Consider the following 27,742-nt stretch of genomic DNA (forward strand, 5'->3'; position numbering starts at 1 on the left):
CAGGGAGGAGCCTCCTCTGCCTGGTGACCAGAAAGTCGAGGGGGGCAGGGAAAGTCTGAATTCCTCCTAGCCAAAGCCCTCGGGACAGGAGAAAACTCACCCCTCCTCCAATGGATGTTTGCTAGAAGATCACTGTCTCTTGCTGGCCAGGAGTGTGGCTGAGCTGAGACAGAGCTTGCCTGTCCTCAGGCAGGCTCTCCAAGCAAAGGAACTGCCCCTACCGGCCTGAGCCCACAGCCCAGGCCCAGCGTGCAAGGGAGCAGCTCTGGGGAGATCTTGTGGCCCCAGAGGGGAAGAGGGGAAGAGAGGAAGGTGTACCTGGATATAGGCTGGGACAGGATTCGGGCGAGAAATGTTCTTATAGATACTTCCAGAAGTGTGTTTCCACCTCCAGAGGTATGTTTTCTTGGGGATCCTGAATCCTTCAGATCTGCAGTGAAGACCTTCAAAGCTGGTGACCTTCTCTCCGCAGTACACATGGGCAAGGCTTCCAAGGCACCGTTTGTGGGGCATGGACTGTAGAACCGCTGTGTTGGTGTGAACAGATGTCGAATGCTCAAGAGAGATGGGGGGAAGGAGGGAGGGAGGGAGAGAGAGAGAGAGAGAGGAAGAGAGGGATGGAGGGAGGGAGAGAGAGGGGGGTAGAGACAGAGAGAGAGAGAGAAAGAGAGGGAGGAAGAAGGGGAAGGAGAGGGGCACAGAGAGAGGGGAGAGAGAGAGAAAGAGAGAGAGGGAGAGGGGTAGAGACACAGAGAGAGAGGAAGAGGGAGTGAGAGGGGGAGAGAGAGAGGGGGAGAGGGGAAAGGAGATGGAGAGAGAGGAAGAGAAAGAAAGAGAGAGGAGAGAGGGGTAGAAACAGAGAGAGGAAGAGAAGGAGGGAGGAGGAGAAAGAGAGAGAAGGAGAGAGGGCTAGAAACAGAGAAAGGAAGAGAGGGAAGAAGAAGAGGAGAGAGAGGAAGAGAAGGAAGGAGAGGGACATACACACAGAGAGACAGAAACAGACAGACAGACAGACAGACAGACACACAGAGAGAGAGAGAGAAAGAGAGAGAGAGAGAGAGAGAGAGAGAGAGCGAGAGAGAGAGCACTACTAGTGTAAGGCTCCTGTTCCTTGGCTCTTGACCTCACTTGTCTGATTAAGAGAGGGTTCACGCCTTTCCTGAAAGACTTTGACTCTCGTGTGTAATACTTTATAAATGAAGTATTTTGCCTGAATGTTGTATGCACCCTAATATCTGCTTCCCTTTCTCACTTTCTCTCTCTCTCTCTCTCTCGCTCTCGCTCTCGCTCTCGCTCTTGCTCTCGCTATCGCTCATTCTTTTTCCTTTTCTCTTTGAGACAGGGTTTCTCTGTAGCTTTGGAACCTGTCCTGGAGCTAGCTCTTGTAGACCAGGCTGGCCTCAGACTCACAGAGATACACCTGCCTCTGCCTCTCAAGTGCTGGGATTAAAGGTGTGTGCCACCACCACCCAGCTCTCTGAGAGTCTTTTAAAGTGAGGTGTATAGGGTATTTCGAAGAGCACGCAGACACAAGCCACCAGCTTTCTCCAGTGGAATCCGGGTACTCGACTGCCGTCAGTGTGTATATGTTCTCTGGAGATGCTTAGGTGACGTGAAGAGAAGAAGGAGGTTTACACGCATGTCTTCCTCCTAACAGCCGTGACACTAGCAACTCATTCCCGGTCCTCGAACCCCAGTGCCAATCCTTGTGAATGAAATTTAGGATCCTTGTCTCATAACCACTCCAGAAGCATTTAGTAGCATTACCTCAAACATATTTCATTAGCCCCTGATATACACCTAGGCATAGACCTGACAGAAATATAAACACCCACCCACCAAAAAAAAAATGTGCAACTCAGAATGTCCCTGGTTCTGTTACCCATAATTCATTTGGGTCAATGGTAGGTTATGCAATGAAGTGTGATAATGGCAATGCAAACAATTGAATGCCATTTGGCGCAATAGTAGACAGATCGGATAAACACAGTGGTGGGTAAAAGATGCCAGCACTGGTATTGCTATGTTATAATCTCTCTCTCCCTCTCCCCTTCTCTCTTTCCCTCTCTCCCTCTTTCCCTGCCTCACTTCCTTCTTTCTGAGGCTGGTTCTGGGGATGAAACCCTGCACCTAGCTCATGTAAGCACTCTACCACTGGGCAACACCCCATGCGTCTTATCCTTTCTCTATTAATTCCTTTGTGCTGTCAGACTGCAAGGCAGTGGCGGTTATTGGAAGGGGCATGTGTGCATCGGTATTGGAGTTATCATTAAAGATAAAGGCATTTTCTTCCTTTCCCTTCCCCATAAAAATAGTAAAGGAGTCCCAGTGGCCATGCTTGGGTGGGTTAGTTCTAGCTTCCCAGGGTGTTGCCAAGCCACCGGTGAGGTCCTGGAGACTACACGAGCCCAAGCTGAAATTCCAGGCACAAGTCTAAGGTCAATGCTTGGACCCACCATTTTGTTTTGTTTTTGTTTTTGTCTTGAGACAGGGTTTCTCTGTGTAGGAGAACATCTGAGGCCAGGACCTAAGAAAGTTTATTTTCTGTGACATTTGGAATGCAAAGTGACTTGAAGCAACCCTGTTTTATAAGGAAATGAAAACTGGATGAGTAAAAAAAAAAAAAAAAACACAGCCCCTTTCTCTTACCTTCCCCCGGCTACAGGCTGGTGGCACATTCTATAGATGCTAATGTTCTGTTCCTGTGTCCCTGCTGACAACCCATGCCTGATCTTACCAAGGCCTGCTATCACCCTTATTCCTGACATCAGGCACTGTGCCCCACAACCTGCTGATCCCCTTCTTCTTAGCAGCAAGTCCTCTCTCTACTTGTGTCTGTCTTTATTGATGACCCAATGGTTTTCATTAGCGTTGCTTATAAAATACGACATCTTACCAATAGCTACAACACTGAAGAAAATGCCTCACCCTCTCGTCTCAACCACCAATTGCCTGTATGTTTTTGTGAGCTGCATCCCGCTCCATGACACGATCCTGATGGCCCCGGTCTTGTTCAGATAATCACAGTTGCTATAAGCTCTAGGGAGCAGTGGCCACGTTATGCCCAGGACACAGGGGTCTAACATATTCTACCCCGTCCTCTGGCCTTTATGTTCTCCCCTCTTCTGTATTTCTCTGAGCCTTGGAGCAGGTGAATCTCATATACAGCTGAGCAGCCGACAGGCACTTTTTCTCGTCACTGTGACTATTCATGCGTCTCTGTGGCCAGCACTAACCGCTGCAGTAAGACGTTTCCCTGGTCAAAGCTGGCAGGAGCAGCAGACAATGACCATAAACATGATTATTGAGAAGACAATTGTATGGGTGGGATCATGTCCAGTTAGCAAAATGACCGCAGTAGCCTTCCTACTAGGGACCTCCCCGGCTGTAGCTTTTGACTAGGTTTATAATACCAGAAGTGAACTCCCTCCTATGGAACAGGGCTCAAATCCAAGCAGAAAGTGGTTGCTTCTTCCCACAACAGGCTTGACACTGTTGTACAAAGGGTACATCTTGCCTGGCTGGTTGGTTTTCTTGCTTTCAGGGTTCGCACTGCACACAACTGTTGACGTCAGTCCTTCCCCAACAGTCAGCACAGCATCTTCCAGCCCACTGTGGGCTAGCCAGCAGAGAGGAAGTTTGTAGCCTGCTTCTGACTGATTTCTCTATGTCCCGGGACCAGAGAATGTGGTATCTTTAGCGACTTTTCGTGGGCAACCAATAGCAGTTGTAATTGCATGCATTGTTTTGACAATCTCTGGGGCCTCCTTGGCCAACAGCCCATAGGAAAGTAGCCCAACCCCCAACACTGGGACTTTCATTTAATAACTCTTGACTTCTGTATTCATTCGTACAATTTACCTCTGTTCAAGTTCTCTCTCTCTCTCTCTCTCTCTCTCTCTCTCTCTCTCTCTCTCTCTTTTATATTTAATTGTGAGTAGGTGAGTATATCTGTGTGTGGTATGGTCATGAGTACAGGTGCCCACAGGGGCCAGAAGAGAGTGTCAGATCCCCTAGAACTGGAGTTACAGATGGCTAGGAGTTGCCTGATGTGAGTGCCGGGAACCAAGCTAAGGCTTTCTGGAGAAGTAGGCACTCTTCACCACAGAGCCATCTCACCAGCCACCTTTGGCAATTAACTGAAGACCCCATTTCTTTACAGCCTATTGACACATCCTTGGTTTTGACTGGCCCTCGCCCCTCCTCTCCCTCATCTTTCTGCCCCACCCCCAGCATCTGCTACCATCCCTCAAGCTTCATTTTTCCTTCCTTATAGGACCTTCTCTAGTTTCGTTGCCCCTGCACCCTCTGCAACACACACATATAAAAGTTAGAAAATAGGACCTCCATATGAAAACAAACTTGGGATACTTATCTTTCTGAATCTGAGTTAACTGTCCTCATATAATATATTCCAACCACTTTCCTTGCACGTTTTCATTTTTCTCTACAGCTGAGTAGAATTCCATTGTGTGTACGGACCACATTTTCATGATCCATACACCAGCTGGTGCCCACCAAGGCTGATTTCACTTCCGTGCTCTTGTGATGTAGCAGGGAGCCCAGGCTGGATCTGCCAGTGTCTCTGCCACAGATACAGAGCTCTTTGGCTACAGGCTTAGGAATGGTTCAGTTGGGTCATCCTGTATTCTCTTTAGTGTTTTCGAGACTCCGGGCTGATTTCCATGCTGTCTGTACCAGCGTAAACGTTTGGCAGCAGAGAAGAAGGCTTTCCCCTTCTCTCTAAACTTCCCAGGATGTGTTGTATTTTGTTTTCCTGATAAGAGTAGTCCCAAAGTCATTTTAAGTTTCATTTTCCTGATAGCTAAGGATGCCGAAACTTTTAAAAACATTTCTTGGGAGAGATGGCTTAGCGGGCAAGAGCACACGTTGCTCTTTTAAAGGACAGGGCCCTACATGGTGGCTCTCAACCACCTGTAACTCCAGTTCCAGGGAATCTGATGCTCTCTTTTGATACCTGTGTGCACAAGAAACACACATGGTACACAGACATTCAGGCAAAATGCTCATCTACATAAAATAAAATAAATAAATATTTAGAAATATGTTTATTGGCCATTTGTATTTCTTCTTAAGTAAATTCTCTGCTCAGTTCCTCAGCCCAAGTTTTAAACTGCATGGTTAGTTTTCTTGTACGGTGTCTTGAGTTCTGTGTGTGTGTCATGGGTACTAATTCTCTGTCAGATGTGTTTCTAGCGAAGATTTTCTTTCATTCTGTGAGCTGTTTCTTCATTCGAATTCTTTCCTCTGCTATTCAGAAGCCTTTGAACCCCATGAGGTCTCATTTAACTTGATGCTGGCCTCATGCTGAGCCACTAGAGTCCCTACTCAGAAAGCCCTGGACCAGGAGTCTAGGACTATGTTTTAGACCCATTTGCGGTGAGACTTAAGGACCTCGTTTCCTTCCTCTTCATGCAGATCTCTAGTTTTCTTAGCACCAGCTTGAAGTGGCTGCATTTTTCTCCAATGTGCATCTTTGAAATCACTGGGAGTCACAGAATCTTGGTGCCACAAAGACCTGTACCAAATTAGGATGCTGACCGAAATTAGTAAGGCTGAAAACCAGGATCATTAAATTGCCTTAAAACACACACACACACACACACACACACACACACACACACACACATCTCTTCCCACAAGATCCAAAACAAACATAAACCAACAAGTTGTGTTGGTTCCTTTGACATAAGAAACCTAAATGGATTGGACCCAGAACTCAAAGCCCAACAGGACCGAGTGCCAACATTGTTATCCTACCGGGTCGTGCTGGCTTTATCCCCAGGTGGACTTTCTCTCCTCTTCCCAAATTGTGCCAGCTACTCTTGAGAAAGTATCTCAGAGGCTCTAGCCTTATGTGAAAGAGAGAGCATCTTGGTCACCTCATGACTCCAAGATCTACTGTGCTTGCATTGTACTGGACCACATGGCCACCCTGAATGCAAGCAGTTAACACTATGTCTTGATAGAACCTGGATGACTACTTTCCTGGGACTGGACATAGACTTCCTTATGATCAGACATACAAGAAGTGATAAGCTATGTAGGAAGTAGGATCCCACAAGTGTTCAATGACCTTTCTTAGAGCTCACTGACCCGGAAGGGTTTTTCTCACGACTCTGGGTCAGCAGCATACCTCTTCCCTCTTAACACCCTCCTAAAGTTATTCTGCTTCACACACAGCCTGCTCCTTCACTCCACGCAGCTACCTGAGAGTCTTAGAGGAACAGCCGCGTAGGAATACTCAAACTCACTTGTTTGTTTGTTGTTGCAGTGAGAAGCAGGTCCCATGGCGTCGACGTGCAGGACCATGACCGAGAGGGCCATAATGGGATGCCCGTGGACCAATGCTCTCCTGCTCTGAAGTGGCAGCCATACCGAAGTGTTCCTTGGCATGGCTTGTTAAACAGTCATTATGAGAAACTGTGAGTGGTCCTAGCAATGCTTTGGGATGGGGTGGAGATCCGGTGTCAGGTGTGAGCGCGATGCTAAATCTTAGAGTTTTATCCAGGTATTAGATGCCATCCCTGATCGAATTGGGTGGATCACTGAGAAAGGGTCTGTTCTACCCCATATGGTTTACATCTTAAATAATCCTTGGGATGAAGACTCCTGGCTTTCAAGAAATCAGTTAGGAATTTTACCTCATTATAATTTACACACGAAATGTTGGAGGGAGAGGGCCTCTTCCTAGGATAACAGGCCTAGTTCAAAGGAAAATCTGGGGGCTGGCCAGATGGCTAAGAAGAAAAAGATGCTTGTTGTCAAGTTTCTTGGTCTGAATCTTATCCCTGGAACCCACATGGTAGGAAGAGGAAACCGAGTCCTACGAGTTGCCCTCTGACCTCTGAATGTGCATCCAAAATAAATGTTTAAAAAATGAGATAAAAAGCAAAAAGGAAACATTGGGAAATAGCTAACTTCTAACCCTGCCGTAAATTTATAAATACCACAGAATACTTCGGGGGCACATTAAATTGGTTGCCAGGTGACTACTGACATTTTTGTCGGGAATCAGCGTTGTCAGGCTCAAAGTCAACACGCTCTGACTCAAGAGGAGACTGTTCAAGTAATAAACGTACCATGGGGCAAGAGATACCAGAAACATACTGGAGGGCCCTTTTGCTGTTTTCCAAATTCAAATATAGCAAAGCTCACCTCTGGGACCCTTATCCTGGGTAGGCTACAGGAATAAATGTTTTTCTCAAAGTCAAGGCTAAGGATTCAAAAAGACATGGGGAGTTGTGTTTAAAAGGCAGCAGAAGGAGGTTGATTTCATTGAAATGTCATAAGTGTGCCTGGGCTTCTGTGTGCACTTAGTAACCAGAGGAGAAGCTTCTAGGTCTTGCTGCTGAGACAGCCTTCCCTTGATTATCTTTTGGGAACGTTTCATGTTCTGTCTGAAGCATGAAACTGTCACAGGCAGGCATGTGCTTTAGGAAAAACCTTTCTGTCTCCGTGTGTCTGAGTTGGCCAACTTTTAAAGGGTTAGTGTTCTCTGTTTCTCGCAGAGGAGACTTTAGAAATGTGTTTCCACGTGGCTTAGTGGGGAGAAGTACTGAGAGCAGTTCTGGTTTCACCCCTGCATCCCCCAAGATGGCAGGAGACAACCAAATCCTGACAGTTGTCCTCTGACCCCACTTGTGCTGGTTCACTAGAGCCTGCGCTCATAGACAGACAACACACACCACCACCACCACCACCACCACCACCACCACCACCACCACCACCACATACTGGCTTATATCAACAGCCTGTCTGTGCTTCACTGATCTGGAATTAAAAAAAAAAAATGAGAACCCAGAGGGAATCAGCTCAAAGGTACAGAAGCAGATTTATTTTGAATACTCAGCCGTCATTCACTTTCTCTAAACAAAGGCAACATTCACTGAGATGATTATCCAAGCTCTCTTGATTTGACTATTCAAGTCAGAGACAGAAAATCATTCACTTGTTTATAGGTAAATATGTTTAGTGTGCTATGAAAACATTGTTTCCCTCGATTACCTCAAAGCAATGAAGTTAGGGATTAACATTTATTAACCCGCCTTTCCCCGAGTGTTTCAAGCGTGTAGTACAGAAGAGAGTTTGGCAAAGCAAGCTCAGTCGGCTTCATGTGTAATTTCTGATGTCAAAAGAAGAATTGCCTTTCTGCAGTGAAGAGATGGATATTTAGTCAGGGACTGACTGTTACCGTTCAACACCATCCAGGTTAGTTCTCATTGGTCCTTCCATTACAGCGATCTGACTCTTCAGTCGGATGCTCATGTCTGAGCTGTAAGCCCTCTTCTTTCAGGGTTTTTTGGCAGTGAGGTATGCACTACTTCACCAAGACAGTTATTATTACCCTACGTAAGTCAGCATCACTTTATCCACCTAGACTTTAGACTTGGGCTTCTCAAACTTTTCCCACTCACAGCCCTTCCTCCTGAGTAATTTTTATACAATCCTGGGAAGGTATATAAGATAGGTACACAAAATATTTGAAAAACAATTACTGGTATAAATACAATTTTGCCATTTAAAAAAGAAAAATAAATTTGCATACTGATTTTTATATAAAGAATTAAATCTTGGCTCATATTTGATACTGTAAGACATGGAATACCTTCAATGTTTTTCAGTTTATAGATGTTTTGATTTTGTTATTATTTAATGCCAAGAACACTGATTCACATAAATATATAGTATACATTTATGAAAGGTGTATTTGAGATCATTTCAGAAACTGTTGGCAATTCTATCCAAACCATAAGTCAAAATTTATTTAATTATGTCTTTTTTAAAAAATGAAACTCAAGCTGACAACTCTAAAAACAATGTTTAAATCAAATATTCAAATACAATCTAGTCCAAAGTGATATTAATTTGATCCTACCTGCTGAATCCTACAATCGAATCCTATGGTGAGAAACTATTAAGAAGTCTTTGTTTTCTATAATCAACCTTTCTCTTTCTCTAAGAACAGAATTGCTTGTCTGGACGGTAGAAACACTGCACTCCATAACATACAGTTGCTTGGCATGTGGGCTGTGTTCCAGGCAGCCATCACTAGCCTGGTGTGCTGCAGGCGCATATTGTGTGACATGCACATGTGTGTTCAGAACTGAGGGTGCTGTGACATCAGACAAGATGACACTTCGGATCCGTCGCACACTCAATCTTAATTAACTTCCGTCCACTGTGCAGTCACAAACATTTTACTGTTACCATTTTTTTTTTTTTTTGTCACCAGAATCTTGCCGGTTCAGTCTTGTGGCCCCGTGTGGGGTTATGACCCACAAATTAGCGGACTGACTGTGGAAATCAAGTCGATATCAAGCTCCTAGATAATAGAAGGCACATACTCTCCCTCAAATTCTTTGTTAGATGGCTTGTCCTTTGCTGCTGCTGAGCCCTGAGATTGCTAGACCTTTAACTGGTTACTTGAAGGAAATCCCTGTTGCAGGGACGTAAGCCATCCATTGGCAGGCACACAACTCGAAAAGAACATGGATATTCCTTTTCCCAAGAAGCCTGCTAACACTTTCTGATTTTGGAAATAGAGTAAAATTCGAAAGCTCTGTGTTTTTGTGATAACAATAGTCATCCTCTGCTGGGACCTCAGGAGGCAGGTGGCCTCACAAGAGACCGGTGGATACCCTGCCCTCATTCCTGGCTCTAAGGAGGAACTATTGAACAAAAAGTCCCTTTTTAGAAGCCTTGACGAATTAAAAACCATCTTCCACATCAACAACATTTACAGGAGAAGCTCACCAACGAAGTTTAAAGCTTTTATATTTTTGTGTCTAGTTAATGATGATAGCATCTAATCCGTCCATTTTATTAATTTTTTTTTAAAAGATTGGCTTTGTTAATTATACATCTGCATGGGGGTATTGCACATGAGTGCAGATGTTTGCGGAGGACAGAAGGGTGGAATTCTCTTGGAGCTGGAGATCCAGGTGGGTGCGAGCTGCCCAAAGTGGGTGCCTGGAACCAAACTCATATCCGCTGGGAAAACAGCACACACTCTTGGCTGCTGAGCCCTCTCTCCAGCCCCCCCACCTCTTATTAACACTTAAAATATGTCTATTCATCATGTTATATACAGAATATTTGCATAACATAATAATATTCCAACATATCACTGGAAATATTAAATAAAGCAAAAATTCTGACTGGCTACCCTGCTGCCAGAGAGAAAAGAAAACAAGGGAGAAAAGAGAAAAGCCAACTCTCTTTCCTGCAGAAGAAATCCTTGTGGTGGTTTTCAGTGCTGTTACCAGATTGGAAGGACCAAAAGGGTAGGAAGATATTCCAGGAAGGACAACGCTTTCAATCAGTGCAATGATGGCTCTGGTTCTTTCGGTTTAGAGTTGTCCCTAGCCGTTCTGAGCAGCCTGCTTTTTCCATAGGACAATGGGTAGGCTGAACATTCCTTCAGTTGAGTGGCTAAGGTCCCTGCGACCTTGAGAAGTGTCCTTTAAAGGGAGGAGATTAGTTGTACCTCAGGTCACTGTGAGTGACAGCCGCCTGCTGAGCTTCCAGTCCCGCCCCCCTTTCTCATGTATGGTGTGGAGTCAGATTAAAAGTTCTTGGAAAGCACCAAGGAGAAGTCCAGGGAAATGGTGGTTCTGTTTGGCAGAACTCATACTGCTTCCTTACAAGAAGATTTTAAAAGGCCGGTATGCTTCGAAATGTCATGTTTATTTCTGCAGTAGAAATGCAGGAAATGGACAGAACACAGCAAAGGGCACTTGGTGCAGTGAGCCTCACACAATGGGATGCTTATACTCTTGGTTCTATCAAGGAAGAAAGAAAATACCGTGCAGTTGGTTTTGTGATCCGTCTCTTTTCAGGCCTGACGTGGGCTATCAAGTTGTGACAGACAAAGGGTTCACTTTCTCGCCAGTAGATGAAGCTTTTGTTTGTCAAAAGAAGAATCATTTCCAGATAACCATCCATATCCAAGTCTGGGGAAGTCCGAAGTTTGTTAAAACCCAAATGGGCCTGAAGCCAATAGAAATGTTTTACTTGAAAGCTTTTGGAATTAAGGTAGGTCCTTTCATTAATTCAGCTTACTTTAATCAGTGCTTCTTAAGTGTTCTCCTAACCTCAGACTTCAGGGACTTAAAAACATCAGCAGGAATTTGTTCAGACCACAAAGCTGCCCCTGATCAGGTGTGGCCGTGGCAGCTCACTTTCTTCTACTTTCACACAGAGAAGGCCACCGAGAGTTTCTATGATGTACCTGTCACATTCTCACTTCCTGTCCCCCGGTGTTTAAGTGGAATTGCGCTTGGGCGCTTGGGCGGCATCAACTCTTCTCTGTGTAAACGCCTCAGTGAGGCAGTTTGTGCTTCCTACAGCATGGTGACTAAAGGTCCAAGACACAGGAAGGATGATCTGCTCCTTCCTCAGACATGAGCCCTAATTTTGGCACCACATCACCTCAAACTGTGGCTTTAGCTTCCAGGGTATAAACTGTTTTCTCGTCTTGGTGCATTGACCTCCACTGAAGCAAATCAATAAAATCTCAGAGAGGAAAATTGGGATTCAACCTGAAGATCTGAAAAAGCAAAACAGCCAGCCACTGGCTCTTACTTTGACCTCAGTCTAAAATGGTGATCCAGCCTCCAGGAATCGCAGAATAAGACTGTGTCTGGGAGCTGTTTCCTCACGTTTTATAATCCTCTCTAGGGCTGGGATTAAAGGTGTGTACCACTGGGATTGAAGGCATGCACTGCCCATTTTCTGTGGCAACTAGTGAAGTTACTGGGATTAAAGGTGTGTGTCACCACTGCCTGGCTGTAAGACTGGCCAGTGTGGCTGTTGTACTCTCCTGATCCTCAGGCAAGCTTTATTTATTAAAATACAATTGAAATGTCGCTACACTCAGCCATCTTAGTTTTGCTGCTAGTGCATGACCTCAGGGAATGGATTCAATCTTAACCCAGTTCTCAAGAGAGTTCTCTAACTTCAGAAGCTAAAGAAGCATTATTTAGTCAGCGCCCCCTTTTCTGTAGATTAACACAGGGGAAACAGAGGCCCAGTGGTGTTACATAATTCATCTAGAATAGTAATGGCGGTCATTTTATCCGTACTACACAATCCCTATCTCAAACATTAGTGCCTTAAAGATGGTAACAGTCATCTATTTGGGTCACACATCCACAGTTTGGTCAGTCTGAGTACGACACTTCACTTCTGGCGCTCAGCTGTGTCTCTTCTAACACACACGCAGTATGGTTTGAGAGCAGCCAAAACCACATTAAATTATTATCTCCTGCCCAGCCCCTTAAGAGAAGCGATGTGCATCGCATACAGACCTCCGAATAGTGAACCTGAGTTTAGGTGTGCTGTCTTCGAAAATGTAGCTGGATGCTGTATCCACCAATCACCTTTGTTCCCAAGTGAACTCTTAAAATGAACCAGCAGCAAAAATTAAACACAAACAACAAGCAAACAAGCAACACCCACTCACCAAACATATTTTTATGAGTATAGAAATAGCGCGTCCACTGTGAAAATGTTGGCACGTAACAGAAATGTGTGAGGAGGAGATGGAGTCTTCCTGGTTGAGGTCCAGCAGTTGGTGGACTAATTCTGCTCTTGTTGTAATAGATGCTATCCTGTTAACCTCACATTATGAAAGTCTGTGGACGCACAGACTTAATGGAATACTGTTGACAAAGCTGGCACGGCTTTCTGTCTTAAGGATACATAATCCTAAGGGCTTTATTACTGGAAACTTCATTTCTGTCTTTCAGAGTTCTTAGCACAACTTCACTGAACATTTGTGTGCCTCCGTGTCTGCCGGAGGAGAAACACCTAGAGGGGATTTGTTGTCAGTGGCCTCTTTGCTTTCTAGAAAGATTGCCCTGTGACAGTGTGAATGTCCGCTTGCTGCGTATCAGAGCATTGCTCTGGCAGGGTTCGTGGAATAGGGTGTGGAGCAGCTATGGAAGAAGCACCATCTCATGTGTTACTTATAGGCCAAGCCATTGTTCCTTCATATTAGGACTTAAGCTCTGTCCAGAACAGGAGTGTGTGTATGTGTGTTCATGCACTCATATGTATGTAAATATTAATAAGGATGAATCAATGGCCTCATGCATGCTAGGCAAGATGATCACTGAACTCTATCCCCAGATTTATTTTTTATTTTTTATTATGAGATGTAATTTTGCTAAGTTTCCCAAGCTGTCCTTGAGTTCATTTGTCACCCAGGCAAGTCTGAATCTGATGATCTTCTGGTCTCAACTTCTGGGTACCTACCATTACAGGCTTGGACCACCAGGCCTAGTGGGTTTTATTAGTTTTATTCACTTTAAAATTATACCTACCAATATGTGCTGATCATACATATTAATGGAATTCACTGTATTTCTGTATGTGCATCCAAGTGCATTAATCTTGTCCGTTTTCAATTTTATTCACTTCTTTTTTTTTTTTTTTTTTTTTTAGAAAGTAAAGGAGGAGAGCAATAGCAGTATTGGCTGCTTTGTTCACTGACCTATAATGTTTAGAGTGATGCTTGGTACATAGTAGGTGCTCACTAGATAGTGAAGGAACTGATGAATAAGTGGATAGATGGATGAATGGATGGATGGATAGATGAATGGATAGATGGATGAATGATGGATGGATGGATGGAAGGATGAATGATGGATGAATGAAAGGATGAATTATGGATGGATGCATGAATGAATGGATGGATGAATGGATAGATGGATGAATGGATAGATGGATGAATGGATAGATGGATGAATGGATAGATGGATGGATGAGTGGATGGATGGATGAATGAATGAATGAAAGGATACATGGATGGATGGATGAATAGATGGATAGATATATTCTTTGAGCTGCTTTGTTCTTGTTAGTTTATTTTTATTCATTTTTGCTTCTGATATTTTGGTCTTTTAATAGCTCACTCTATATTTCATCATTTAATTCTGCAGGTATCGCTCTCTTTTATACAGTAGCACACTGCTGATAGATGGTGCCCATTGCTAGTCTAACGTGTCTTTTTCAGAATTCAGACTTCCCACCCAGAGCCCAGCCTGTACCCTGGCAAAGGTTCTAAGTATATGAACACTTTCTATTAGTGAACATTATTTTTGATACGTTGATTAATCTATGAGTTGATTACTTTTTGTCTTTCTATCCAGGTAGAAGCCACCAATCAAGTGATTGCTATTGAACAGTCCCAAGCAGATAGAAGCAAAAAGACTTTTGATCCCGTTAAGTAAGAATTTCTTTTCTGAGTACATCTTGGTGAAGGTTTGGGGAAGATGACTAGTATTATTTACTTTCCCTATTTACAACAAAACCCATAATAGATCTAAGTTAGTAATAGGATGTGACTATTATGAACATGTGGTTATCCATAAAAATAAGGCTTCGAGATCATTGCAAAAAAATTTCAATATTTCCTATATGCATATATACAGTTCATTTCTCTATGTATTTTACAGTTACCTTGACAGATGCTGGTGTGAAAGTTTGCACCCAGGGTAGCATCCACAGCAGTAATGATGTAGCAAGTTAGAGTCCTCTCTCTGGAATGGCGTGAGGCAGCACCCGTTCCCTGGCTTATTAGGCCAGGATGTAGTTGAGGTAGCTTAAGCTGACTGCAGTCAAGCCCATTTGGGGCAGGATACTTCTACAGCCTGGACAGAGCCACTCATGCAAATGTCTGTGGAGCCCAGGCACGCGAGAAAACACGTGACTTGGCTGACGTCTGATGGGGTCTCCCTTTCTTGGGCAGGCTGCATGGCTTTTCTTTGAAGCGTGCTGCCTCCTGTTGGCTAGGCTGTGGGAGGTCACCTACTTGAAGGAGAAGCCAAAGGTCTGGACGAACCTAAAGAGGTCGCTTGTGAGGAGCAGGGTGCTGGAGCGACTGTGAGCACACATGAGTGTGTCTTTCCTCCCACTGTGGAGGCAACAGAAACCAGTTGAGACATCTTGAGTTCATGGTCCTTGGGTCGGAAACCTGAAGCGTACATAGCTTCTGATAGCAAGGAGTCGTTCTGTGACCTTCCTTGGTGCACCCATGCTGTGGATTTCCGTCTAAGTAAGAAACTCCAGGGTATGCGGCTTCTGCGGGGTATGAGAACAGGGAACAAAACCCACTGAGGGTTCCAAGAGACCAGATGTGCCCAAGCGCTGCGCTCGATTCCATTCTCTTGACATTTCTGTTGTTTGTTTTAGAATCGACCTCCTGACTGACCAGGTTACCAAAGTAACGCTGGGACGGTTACACTTCGGTGAAACCACAGCGAACAACATGAGGAAGAAGGGGAAGCCGAATCCTGACCAGAGGTACCGGGGCCACTGTGAGCAAAAATGTCCAGACACATCACCTAGCTAGGAAGGACCCCTCTGATCTGCTGAGCCACTCAGCCAGCTTATCCAGCCTGCTTCACGGATCTCCTCCCTTCTCCGACTTGGCATATTAACCCATCTATCTCATTTTACCCAGACACCTTTGATCTCCCTTCCCTGCTCCCAGCAATGCTCGCTCCTGTTCAGTCTAATTCCCACCATGGTTGTCTAGATGGGCAGCTACACATTTTGGTCATTGCTTTTGGGTTGAGGGCTGACTGTGCTTACCACACCTGTATGCTGGCACTGAATCTTGGTAACAAGCGTTCTTAACCAATGAGCCATCTCCCCAGCCCTGGGAAGATAAACTTCACAGAGAGCTTTTGTTCTGACCTTTAAGACATAGTTAGATCCTAGGATGATCTCCCGGATGGGTCATGTGAGGACGGCGCTCAAGGGCTGGCAAGGAGAATTGCTTTGGGAGCAATTGGAGGGGGGTTCAGGTCTTCAGCTACAGCCCAAGGCCTGAGAACATTGAAGGTGGAGGATGATTGGGGCGGGTCAAGGTGGGAAGGGACCAGTATCCTCCATTAAGACCCAGGATGTCTGACTTATATGGTTGAGGACACGGGAACCTTGGTGGTTTCTGTCCTGTGTTTGTAAACAATGCTTCAGAGATGCACCGGGGTGGGGCATAGGCAAGTCCACATAGGTGGGCTGAACCCAGTCCTAGAAGCTCTCCCCAGTGGGGCTGCTCCCAGACACACTGGGGTGGTAGCAAGTCAGCCACTCGCTCTCCCATTTCTCTGGGGGTGCTGCCGACATGGGAGGGGAAGGCAGTCTGCAAGTACGTGAACCCGTCTAACTGAGCTCACTATGAATGAAAAGTTGGGTGCCAGTTAATTGCACAAACTATGTCTCTATTCTTTGATGCACCCCCATCAGCCTGCTGTTTCTGAATTAGATACTTCATGTTGGTGGTCGGGCTGTATGCTGCTAACCAAGACCAGTTCTACCTGTTGGCTGCCCACATCTCTGAAAGGATCATCGTCCGGGTAAGCAGAGTTCTCTGGTTCTCTGGACCATGTATGTTTTTCTACCTTGCAGGAAGAAGTTGAACTGTCAGCAACATGCTTGAGGTGTGTTTTTTTCCCAACCGTGGTTGTCAATTTTGATAATAGCAGAAACTACATTTTTTTTTAATAGCGTGGTTCTCAACCAAGGGCAGTTTTATCCATACACCTGGCATCTAAGGCATAGCGACCAGGGATGCCACACAGTGCTTTACAATGCACAGGACAATATGCCTACTGGGAGCATCCCCTCCCCACATGCCGTGGTACTGAGGTTGGAAACCCTGACACCGACTCTCTTTTGGAGGCTCTGGTTAAATCTACACGATTCCACTTTATACCCATGAAGCCTTCACTGTGTGACCATTCCCTGCTGTCAGAGCACAGAGGCCTGAGATGCAAAACCATTCTAGAGCGCTCAGCTCATAAACAGTGGAGTTCACGTAGCATCCCAGCTCTCTCTGATCCTGGCCTAGTGAGCGAGGAATGCACCACGGAGGTTTCCTGTGTTCCCACATGATGGCTGACCCCAGGGCATCAGGGCGGCTGCTTGGCACGCAGGAAAGCTCCAACCCATTTGCCGAGTGACAGTGGCTGGATGGTTACAGCTGTGGATGGGTATCTTGGCCATCATAGGGGCATTAAGCTTCTAGCGGCTGCAGCTGCGGGCGTGAATCCAGACTGGCTGCCACTGAGGCCGTGTGGTCCCGGGCCTTTTAAGAGTGGCGTAGGGAGGATGTGAAACTCCAGTAGGGAGATTCGTTCTCTATGGGCAGGCCCGTGATCACAGCTACCAACCGAAGGCCCTGGGGACACAGCTGCCTGCTTCGGGAAGGCAGTGCTTCTTGCCTGCTTTGAGCTCTTCTGAAACAAAGATTCCTCTGTAATTCCTTTAGCCGGTTAAAACTAAGAAGTTATCTACTAGCAAAAACCCATCAGTTACCCCTAAAACTAAGAAGCATATCTACTAGCAAAAACCCATCAGTTACCCCTAACACTAAGAAGCTATCTACTAGCAAGAATCCATCAGTTACCCCTAAAACTCTTATTGGAGGTGAAGTAACAACAGATGTGAAGTAAAATACTTGCATGAAAGCTGGCTGTTCACACTCGGGCTGTTTTTGACCCAACCATAGGCTAACAAGGCTCTTTTGAGACAAAAACAGGCAGCCAATCAAAGAGGTGTCTTTCCAATCTCCTATGTCAGAGCCATCTTGGACATCTCATCTGGTATTATCTGGATTGCTATGCTAACAATTCTGATCTGAATTCAAGTCCAGAAAATGGGTTGTTCGCTGCTTCAGACTTCAGAAGGAATAAGACGGTGTAGACCGGTGGGCACCACAGTGCAGTCCTGTGGCTAGCCTCTGCCTCACTCTGTCTGCTAGCCACCCGCATCCTCCGAATTGTTTGCCTGGCAGCTTTGTTTCTCCTTTCCTGACTGTCTGAGCCCTCAGTACTGTGCAAGTTCACACGGCAGCCAGGAGGGGAAGGGAGCCTGGCTCACAGGAACTCTGCTAACTGGAAACTCTGTTAACCAACGCCCCCCCCCTCATCACAACACAAAGACGGGGAGCCCGGGAGAATGGAAGCTAGTCTCAATATGAAACACGCCAAGTTGCGCTCAGCACAGATTAAGTGTTATGCTATTTTCTCAACTTTTAAAATTTGAAAACATTTCGTACCCCAGAGACAGTAGCTTCCTCCTAGCTATTATTCCTGGTTAAAGAGGGCACCCTACACTAAACTAGGGTGACACCAGCACCCTAAACCAGGGTGACACCTAGAAGACGCCAACTTACCCTAAGAATAATGGGAAGAACAATGTGACAGTAACACACACCCTCATGCCCCAAATTGAAATTATCTCACGGGTGTGTGTGTGTGGCTACTTCATGCTCGCTCCAAATCACAGGTGTAACAGCGGAAGCAGATTTCTCGGCCCACTCAAATTAACAGCATGGGGGGAGGGGGGAGTGACAGAGAGACAGAGACAGAGAGAGACAGAAATGTAAGAGATGGTGTTATTATTTGGTTCATGTAGTTTTAGAGACGCTCACCAGTGTTTGCTGCACCCAACATTCTAGAAAGGACCATCTCTGTGTGGTCTATCCATTTGAGTGGGTACTGCCCCGTACCCAAGAGGCAAGTGTGGCCTCTAAGACCATGGCCTGGTTCTGTCAGCTTGAGCTCCAGAATAAAAGACAGGCAGGTAAGTTTAATAATTAAGGGCGCTGCGTGCTTGGCTATGCGTGGGGGGGCACTCTTTGAAAACCGGATTCCGCTTTGTGGACTAAGAGCCATTGCTCAAATGGAGATCAGTGTTTTTCTGTTTGATAGAAAGACAGTGTGAGGACTGTCCCCGAGACTCTGGTCTCTGGGAGGTATCCAGGATACCGTATTTGTCAAAATTCTCCTCGGAAGGGAGAACGGTGGCCAGAGTTCAGTCTTTGTCCACCTGGTTTGTCAACCATAACAGCTTTAGAAATATGTTAAACCCCTGTGGTGTAAATGGACTAATTTAGGATCAGTTAAGGTTTTCTCCAGTGAGCAGATGTATTTGCCAGGCCTTTGCTTTTGGGAGCACTCCTGGGTGGAGTTTCTTCAAGGGCCCCTGTGTTAGCAACCAGGGTTTTTTTCAACTCTCCTTCCTTTCTGAAATACACAATTAGAGGTGGTTTGGGGGGCTGGAAGGCAAACACTTGGGGCAATTACCCTTGCCTGACTTTCAAAGACACTTCAGGATTTTCTCCGTTTGAAAAGGAGCACGTTATTTCTGTCTCTGTTCTGGGGAGACTAGAAACGACCCCATCCTCAAGGGTTCCTGCTTCCCCCTGCAAACCACACTGCGGTAGAAAATCAACACCAAAGACAGCAGCGTCTGTATGGCTGGCAAGAGGTATCCCAATCTACCCAGGGAGCTTCTGCAGACATAGATAGCCATACCCACACCCAGAGTTTCTATTTTAATAGCCTGAGAGGTCCAGATATGCATTTTCAGTGAGTTCCTAGTAGTGAATGTCACACAGAATGGCCCTGCTGAAGAATATTTTTGGACCCAGTTTTAATAACTCTTCCAAAAGACGTACAAATTTATTTCCTAAGAACTGCTCGCTAAAGGCCAAGTTCTTCTGTTGCCTGTGTTTAGAGTCATAAACAAAATTAAAACAGAAATTCCAGCAGTTTTCATTCCGGTCAAATCACTTCTAATGCTGTTTGCTATCCCAAGCACCTGCAGGGGGCGCCATTTACATTGTGTTCTCGCAGAAGGGAGCCCGGGGAACTGTGGCTCTGCTGCTGTGACCACAGTGAGCTCTGTATCCAGCCAGATGTGGAGGATGGATATGTGTCAGTTTGCCCTCACTTTTGCAGACTGTTCACATTAAGATTGTTACTTAGACACACATAACCTTTGGAGGTAGGTAAAGACAGTAGGTTTATCGCTATTCAAAAGATAACACTGGTACACAGAGATAAACGACCACTGTGAAGTCTTACAACCTGTTGGCTACATAACCTAGACTGGAGTTTAAGTCCTCCCTAAACATATGAAACCATGAGACAAAAAAGTAATTTAGAAAAGTAAAGGGAACCTTTTGGCGTTTGGTGTCTAGCAATCACGGTGGGGTACAGCACAGACTGTTCTGACACCCGAAAGCGCGGGTCCCGAGGGTGGGGAAGGAAATGCTCACATCTTACGTTATTTCTCACTCGAGATGCTGACCCCTTCTTAGTATCTGCTCTCAATCTATCTGTGCTCTTTCTTGAGAACATTTGAACATATTTGAGGAGCTGAGTTTTAGCTGATGAAACAATTGTGGCAAATGAGGCAATTGTGGGAAAGACAAACAAACAAAAAAACTGACATCTCCTTAGTTTCCCGTGACCAACATGGTAAGCGCTATCCCAAAGCTCATTAACCTCAGCCAACAGCAAGAAGCCATCACTGTCCTGGTTGGTTGCCTCCAAGTGGCTCAGGATGTTCAGCAGAGAGCAGAGCCCGTCGGCTCTCTCCACGCTCCGGTGCTGATCGCTCACAGCAGAGGAACCTGGGTCAAAGCCAACTCCCGGTTCATGTCCAAGGGGCTCCAGGGGTCTTGCAGAAAAGCTTTTGTTTAAGCCAGTTTCTACAAAATAACGCTTCCAAGCTGCCGGTTTGAATTTTCCCACCGCTCTTGTCTGTGACGCCTCCGAGGCCAGGTCTTCTGAGAAGTCCAAGTTTTAAGCTGGTAGAAATAAAAGACAGGGGTGGAGTTGCCCAAAAGTTCTTCAACTGAAATCAAAGTAAAAGCTAAACTTGGTGACTTCTTTTATTTATTTATTTTTAATGTGTAACACATGCAGGTGGCAGAACATTCAAGCAAGATTAAAAAAAAATGTCTAGCGAACACCGCCCCTGCCACCCACCCCAATTCCCAGGTCTCTCCTGAGCCAACTGCTATAGAGTCTCCTTGAGCTGTCTTCAGGGGTAAATGGTGCCCAGATACGCGAGACCCACCAGGTGGACAAAAGTGAAGTCACTGTACTCCTGCAACCTGCTGAGGCGTCAGGGTCCTAGTTAATCTGGGTTCTCTACACCTGGCTACCAATGCAAAAATCACATTTAGAAGGAAAAACATCATCATTTAGAAAAAGAAAGTAGATTTTGTCCTGAGGTATGTGAGGGATTTGGAGACCCCTGCGTAAGGCATTTGGCAACAGCAGCTACAGAGAAGCCGGGAGGGAAGAGGGTAACCCCATAGAAATTTTTTAGCCAAAGTTTTACTAGAAGGCAAGTCTTCAGAACTTCGGCTGGCCCAAGAGTTTCACTTGGATTGTTTTAAAGATTGCCAGGGCTACTTCAAGGTCATGTTGTAGAATAGCAAAGTTTGAGTCCTTATCTAGTAACCACAGGAAACATAGCATGGATTATCCACGTGGTCTTGGGCAATTTATTATGCTCTCAGCGTGCCAATTAGATGACCATAACGGTGTTTATGTCGTATAATTGCTGCATAGATTAGCAACAAAACCGTAGCTGCCATAGGACCCCCGTGTGTAGGGAGTAGGTGAGTGTGTCTTATATATTCACGTTGTTGCCATTTGTGAAATCACCAATATGAGTATTGTGAAGTTATAAAAGGTTAGTTAAATACAAGGTATTTTTGTTTTCTTGAGCATTGGATAAGGTACACTTTTTGATCTGAATTTAAATTATTATTATGTCTGAAAAGAGAGTCCCAGCTTTTCGTCCCTGCTCTTCCCCCACCCCCGCTGCCACCTCTGCCTTTTAAAGTTGCCCATGTGCTGTAGCTGAACACACAGTTCAGTCTCTGAGAAACGTTACAGAGATTGGCTGTCCTCAGCCTTGGCTTGCAGAGCTCCTCCCGTTGGGTTCCTCTGTGGCTCTCCTGGGCTCGCTCTCGGTGTTCATTTATCTACATCAGCGTGTTCTACCAGTGTGGGAGTCTCACGGGAAGAACTCGGACACCAGTCTGTTTTTCTTTGCCCCGAGGACTCGTGATCAACCGTTTCTGCCCTCGTAACCTGAACGGCAGTGTGCCGCTGTGTTTCTCCAGGCCTCTAACCCTGGGCAGTTCGAAAGTGACAGCGATGCATTATGGCAGCGAGGACAAGTTCCAGACTCGGTCATCTGTCACAGTCGAGTAGGAATAAACACAGATGCACCTGACGAAGCCCTGGTTGTCTGTGGCAACATGAAAGTGATGGGGACCGTCATGCATCCCTCCGACAGCCGGGTGAAGGAGAATATCCAGGAGGTGAGCCTGGGGTATGCACAGAGCTCTTATCTGACACCTCAGTCAGGTGCGTGGGACTTCAGCCTGACACTCCGGGTCAGGGCAGGTTTATATGTCACCTCTTGGTGTGAAATAGCAAGTTGTTTGAAGATAATGATGGCTGGAATAGCGGGGCGTCTCTACTGCAATTGTGAAGTTGTCTTTATACCTGGGGGACGGGTTTACCAAACAGTCAGTGGGCAGAGGCAGCATGTCTTACAGTTGTTTAAATTTTATGATTTAAAAATGCTGGCAGGTCCCTGGCGGCAGTAGGCAGGCAGCAGACTCTGGGAGCAGCCAGTCCCAAGGCAGAAACGACTGTGGGTCCCTGCAAGATCCCCGGCGGGCCATGTGGCAGCGGGCAGTGGTGGCTGGTCCTGGCTGCAGGCAGACACATGGTAGGCGGGCAGTAGACAGAGACATGGATAGACCCAACATGTAGAGTGAGATTGAAATATTTATTCAGGGGATTATGGAGGGGAAAGGGAAAAGGGGGAGCAGAGAGAGAGAGAGAGAAAGAGAGAGAGAGAGAGAGAGAGAGAGAGAGAGAGAGAGAGGAGAAAGAGGGAAATGGATAGTGCCTTTCTTTCACATTTGACATTTCCTGTCTCCCATTGGCCCCCTCCATCTGGTTACTGAATGGATGATAGACTTCTCTAGCCCCTTCCTCCCAGGGTCCCTTGTTCTGGCTCTGCTAGCCACTGTCTTCCCAGGCAAGAACTTTGAGGAGCACTTGAAAAGCTCCCCAGTGGGGGCCTTACTGGGACAATAAACTTTGGACCAGACATCGGGTGCCTTGTTCCATTTAGTACAGGCAGTTGCCTAACGGCTATTAAAGTCTGGCCTGAAGATGTAATTAAATAAAGGTGCTGCAGCTGGCTGACGTCATGGCCTGCAACTGTGACATGCAAGTGGGCCTACCTCACCTTCGGGAGTTCTTTTCTGAGTACTTGGAATAAGAGTCCAAAATTCTGGAAAGTTGTAGGAGTTCCGTGGGGCAGCGTGATCAGGATGATGGCCATTCCTGATTCCGGCTTCTCCGGCATCCAGTCTTCCCTTCACCACGCCCGCCATGTCTCCACCGCCTCAAGTCTCTTCTCACGAGACTGCTGTAATTTGCTCTGCACCTCATTCCCCCTCCTCAGATGATCGAATCTGTTGATCATTGGCCTTCCGTCCAGACTGCTTCCCTTTCCCAGTGCAAATATGCACTGGGCTTTCTGAGCTAGCTCTGGAGAGGATTCCCAAGAAGGGCTCTTATTGCTGCCTTTCGCTCCGCTCTCCCAGCTCCCGTTCACAATAGGGTTGCTGTGATCTCCCCCTTGGATAGGCATTTAGGACTAGAAGGGTCTCACAGACATTTCCAAACTGATAGTTCTTTATTTCCAGCTTTGGAGAGACATACACCATCTGCATTTCAGTTCATGCTAATTCGGACATGTCCTTGCGTCTGGCCACACCAATGGCTTATGACATCTCAATTGGAAGTCTCGGTGGAGCGTCACAAATTAAGAATGTCTTCCACAGCCCGGGTAGCAATTACCAGGCCTCCACAGAATTTCATTTGCCAAAAGCCATCAAATTTTGCTCTCCATTAAAGAAAATAGATTGTCTTGAATAACAGACATCCCTTGGAGCTTCTCAATCCTTCTAGGAAGCACTCTTGGTATAAGTAGCCCCGCCCTAGGCTCTAGATGTGGAACTCACCCTCCTGTTTCTGTTCCCAGCAAGCTGAGGGAATAAAGAGAATTGTTGGCTATGCTTAGAAGCCTGGAGCTGTACCCTGACAGGAATTTAACCCAGGGCTGTGTCAGGTTTCTAGTTTACAATCCATGCCTAGAGAATGACCGAGTGAGAGCCTCTTACCCACATCAGGAGTTTTTTCTAAGATTTTCTGTGTAGAGCATTTTTTTTTACTTTTAGAAAGTAATTTTATTGAATTATAAAAGTTTCCAGTTCCGCCCCTCCTCCCAACACCCTCCCACTCCCCCCACTCCCTCTCCTCCTCCCTCTATGTCCCTAAGGGCAGTCAGGGTTTCCTGCCCTGTGGGAAGTTCAAGTTCCTCCCCCCTCCCTCCAGGTCCAAGAAGGTGAGTATCCAAACAGTGGAGCATTTTTTTTAAACATGTAAAAACCTAAGGAAATGATAGGTTTGCTTACACAAATGCTTAGTATTCAGATATATTAAAATCATCTCCTATTAGCATGTGTGTTTTATGTATTTGTGAGATGGATATGTTCCTAAAACTTCGAGCTGTCCCATTTGCTACTCATCCCAGATACGAGAAGGAAGGCGATAAAGTCGTCAGCGGTGGCGGGGATCTGTGGACATCCTCTTTTCCTCTCCCCGAGTCTGTTTTCCCAAACTTTTAATTCTTCCAGGGTTTCTAGAAGGCTCACAGACCATTTGCACTACTATAGTGAAATGCCAGTGGGCAATTTATACAAAATGAAATTTATTACTAGTAATTCTGGAGGCTATTTGAAAGAATTGCAAGATGAAGGTACTGACAGATTTAATGTCTGCCAAAGGCCGCGATTGAAGGCCTGCCAAGGAGGTGTGTTGAGCACTGTTTTCACATGGTAGAAAGACAAAAGGGCGTAAAGGAAAGAGGTCTGACTTACTGAGCTAGTCCCTTATGTTTCTGTTGTTTTGTCTTAGACAGAATCCCATTACGTAGCTCTGGCTGGCCTGGAACTTTCTAAGTACACTAGGCTGGACTTGAACTCACATAGAAGGACCTGCCTCTGCCTTTGAAATGTAGGGTTTGTACAACCACATTCCACTCTTGATAGCTCTCTTGTCAATACATTCATGAGTGTAGAGACCTCATAATTTAATCCCTGCTGTGCTGGGATTAAAATGTTTAGGAATCTGATTGCTTTGGTTATCTGGGGTCTGTTGTGGCTCCATGTGAATTTTAGGATTTTTTTCCTATTTCTATGAGGAATATTGTAGAAATTTTTATTGGTATTGAATCTGAAAATTGCTTTTGGTAGAATGGTGATTTTCACAATATTAATTCAATCAAGCTATAGCCATAGGGTCTTTCCATTTTCTGCTATCTTCTTCAACCACATTCTCCAGAGGTATAAAACTTCTCTTGTAGAGGTTCTTCATTGCCTTGGTTATGGTTGTTTCTAGTCCCTTATTATTATTATTTTAGGTATTGAAAATGGGATCATCTTTTTCTTCTTTCTTTCTCAACAAGTTCACTATTTGCATAGACAAAAGCACGATTTTCCTATATTGATTTTTGCATTCTGCAAAAACTGAAAGAGTTCTCTGGAAGAGTCTGTAGGGTCTTGTTAGTATAGAATCATATGGTCTGTGAATAAGGACGATTTTAATTATTCCTATTCTAACACATGTACAGGGTTCTCTTCTCTTACTGCTGTGACTTTGAACTGAAATCCAGCGGGAACCTTTATCTCATTCCAGATTTGACAGGAAATGTCTCAGTATATACTGCTGGCTGTGGGTGTTGTATATGACCTCTATTATTTTGAGGTACATTCTATTTGTTACCAATTTGTCTAAGACTTTTCCCACGAAGGCATATTGAATTGTGTCAAATGTCTTTTCAGTCTCTAGTGAGAGAGTCTGTGATTTCTGACCTCATGTCTGTTAACTTTGTGCGTTAGATTTATTGATTTGCTTATGTCGAACCAGCCTTGCATCTCTAAGGTGGAATCCATTTGGTCATAAAACGAATATTACCATGTTCTTGAATTCAGTTTGCGAGCATGTGGTTGAGAAATTTTTCATCTGTTCTCAGCAGGGAAACTGGTCTTTTGTACTTCAATTATCTTTCAGTCTTTATTTGAGTTTGGTAGCTGGATAATGAAGGCTCTGTGGAATGGATTTGGTGCTCCCCTTTCTCTTCCTGGTTTGTTCTGGCAGAGCTGTGCTGGTTTCCCCAGAACTGCTGCTTTGCAACTCGTCAAGGCAGGAGAGAGGAAGTTGCTTTTTCTGGATGACTCCTCTCATGGTTTGTATTAGTATCCTGTGCTTGCCCTTGTCAGGTTTACAAATCTCTCCGAGATCTCAGGAGTCTCACCCCTGAGAAGCTGAGCCGTGGAGATGAAAAGATGCCGATTCCTAGGCAGGGGCCTGAGGATCCTGGCTGTACTAGGGACAGCCGCCCTGATGAAGGTCGGAATAACGGCAGTCACTGCTGTTGGGAGTTATGCACGGGTGGGGCCACAGATGGGGTGTGGCTGCCGGGGAGGCAGGCAGTGTGGTGGTCACTGCAAATCTCTGTGGTAGAAACTCCCTGATGATACACCTTCTGCAGGTGTTTGCTAGAAGAGGCTTTTTAAGGCTGACTCAGAGAGGGCCCAGGCCAGCGCGTCTTATTCCAGGCGGCAGCTGTTGGTCGCAGGGGTGGGTGGCAAGTCACACCTTGGAGGAAGTCCACTAGAATGGCGCATATGTTGTCAATCAGCGGGCCCTGAGGTCAGAAGCTTGCCTGAGCAGCAGAGCAGGGCTGACCCTTCTACTTCCCTCATTCCGATCATCCACTCACTTAGAGATGGCTTCTAGTCTGCCGTCTTAGCCAAATGTCCCCAGGTGATAGATTCCTAATTGCCAAAATAGCATTGATTTCACAGTTCAGGAATATTCTAAAAGAAAAATCAGGGAACAGACAGAAAAGTCACTGATGTATTTATTTTTTTTTATCAGATGAATGCTATTAAAGTTAGATATAGCTGTTTTGTGAATTTATTTTTAAAAAAATCCTTCAAATTAAAGGGGAATCCTTTGGATCGAACATTTAGTTTTTAGAGAAGATTAAACTCATTATCTTGCTATCAATTTTCTGGAGACGAATACAATTTTTCTTGAGGACTTGTGTTGATAATGGGGGACACCACTAGACACAGTCGGGAAGAAGGATGCTGAACTAAACCCTGAGAGGCTTGGGGAGGGAGAAGAGGGCCAACCCCACTCAAAAAGAAAAAAAAAAACTTCCTCCAGCAAAATGGTCAAAGCAATCCAAGAGTATGAAATCCCTCCTTACCTCAAGGTTGTCCTTGAACTAGCATCGCAGTTTCAGTTTGTAAGTAGAAGCTGGGCAACAAGCCTTTGGACCCAACAGAACAGGACACCTTGGTATCCTGAACAGCTTCTCCAAAGTGAGAATCCTTGAACTTTCCTGAGAAGGGAAGGCAAGAGTGGAGTAGGGGGCACTTTGGTCTCATAATTTAGACTCAAACCTCTGGGTACATATTTTAGGGGATCTGTGGATCTTAGAGCTTTGGCTTCACCAAGGAGAAGGTAAGAAGTCTTTCCTAATCTAGTGAGGTTGGCAGGAAAGGACATTCACACTGTCGATCTCCCTAGGCTCTTGGGATCACATGGGACGCCGATTTGAATAACAAATACCTAAGCAGGTGAAATTTGCTCTTCTTTAATTAAATCAGGTTGACACAAATGAGCAGCTGAGAAGAATAGCCCAGATGAGGATTGTTGAATACGACTACAAACCCGAATTTGCATCTGCCATGGGGATAAACACTGCCCACCAAACAGGTACAGATGCGGAGTCTCTTCAA

General features: G+C 45.5%; 1 protein-coding gene across 1 annotated transcript in view; it reads left to right on the forward strand.

Moving 5' to 3' along the window:
* Window positions 1-27,742, forward strand: part of Myrfl (myelin regulatory factor like) — a 120,343-nt gene that overhangs the window by 50,590 nt on the left and 42,011 nt on the right. Inside the window, exons 6-12 of the mRNA XM_087901975.1 lie at window positions 6,296-6,446; window positions 10,863-11,058; window positions 14,178-14,254; window positions 15,220-15,330; window positions 16,298-16,388; window positions 21,965-22,165; window positions 27,611-27,719. Coding sequence (XP_087758101.1) covers window positions 6,296-6,446; window positions 10,863-11,058; window positions 14,178-14,254; window positions 15,220-15,330; window positions 16,298-16,388; window positions 21,965-22,165; window positions 27,611-27,719 — 936 coding nt within the window. The remainder of the gene's footprint in view (window positions 1-6,295; window positions 6,447-10,862; window positions 11,059-14,177; window positions 14,255-15,219; window positions 15,331-16,297; window positions 16,389-21,964; window positions 22,166-27,610; window positions 27,720-27,742) is intronic.

This window comes from Myodes glareolus, chromosome 26 (assembly GCF_982192425.1).
Source record: "Myodes glareolus chromosome 26, mMyoGla1.1, whole genome shotgun sequence".
In the NCBI taxonomy this organism is placed as follows: Eukaryota; Metazoa; Chordata; class Mammalia; order Rodentia; family Cricetidae; genus Myodes; species Myodes glareolus.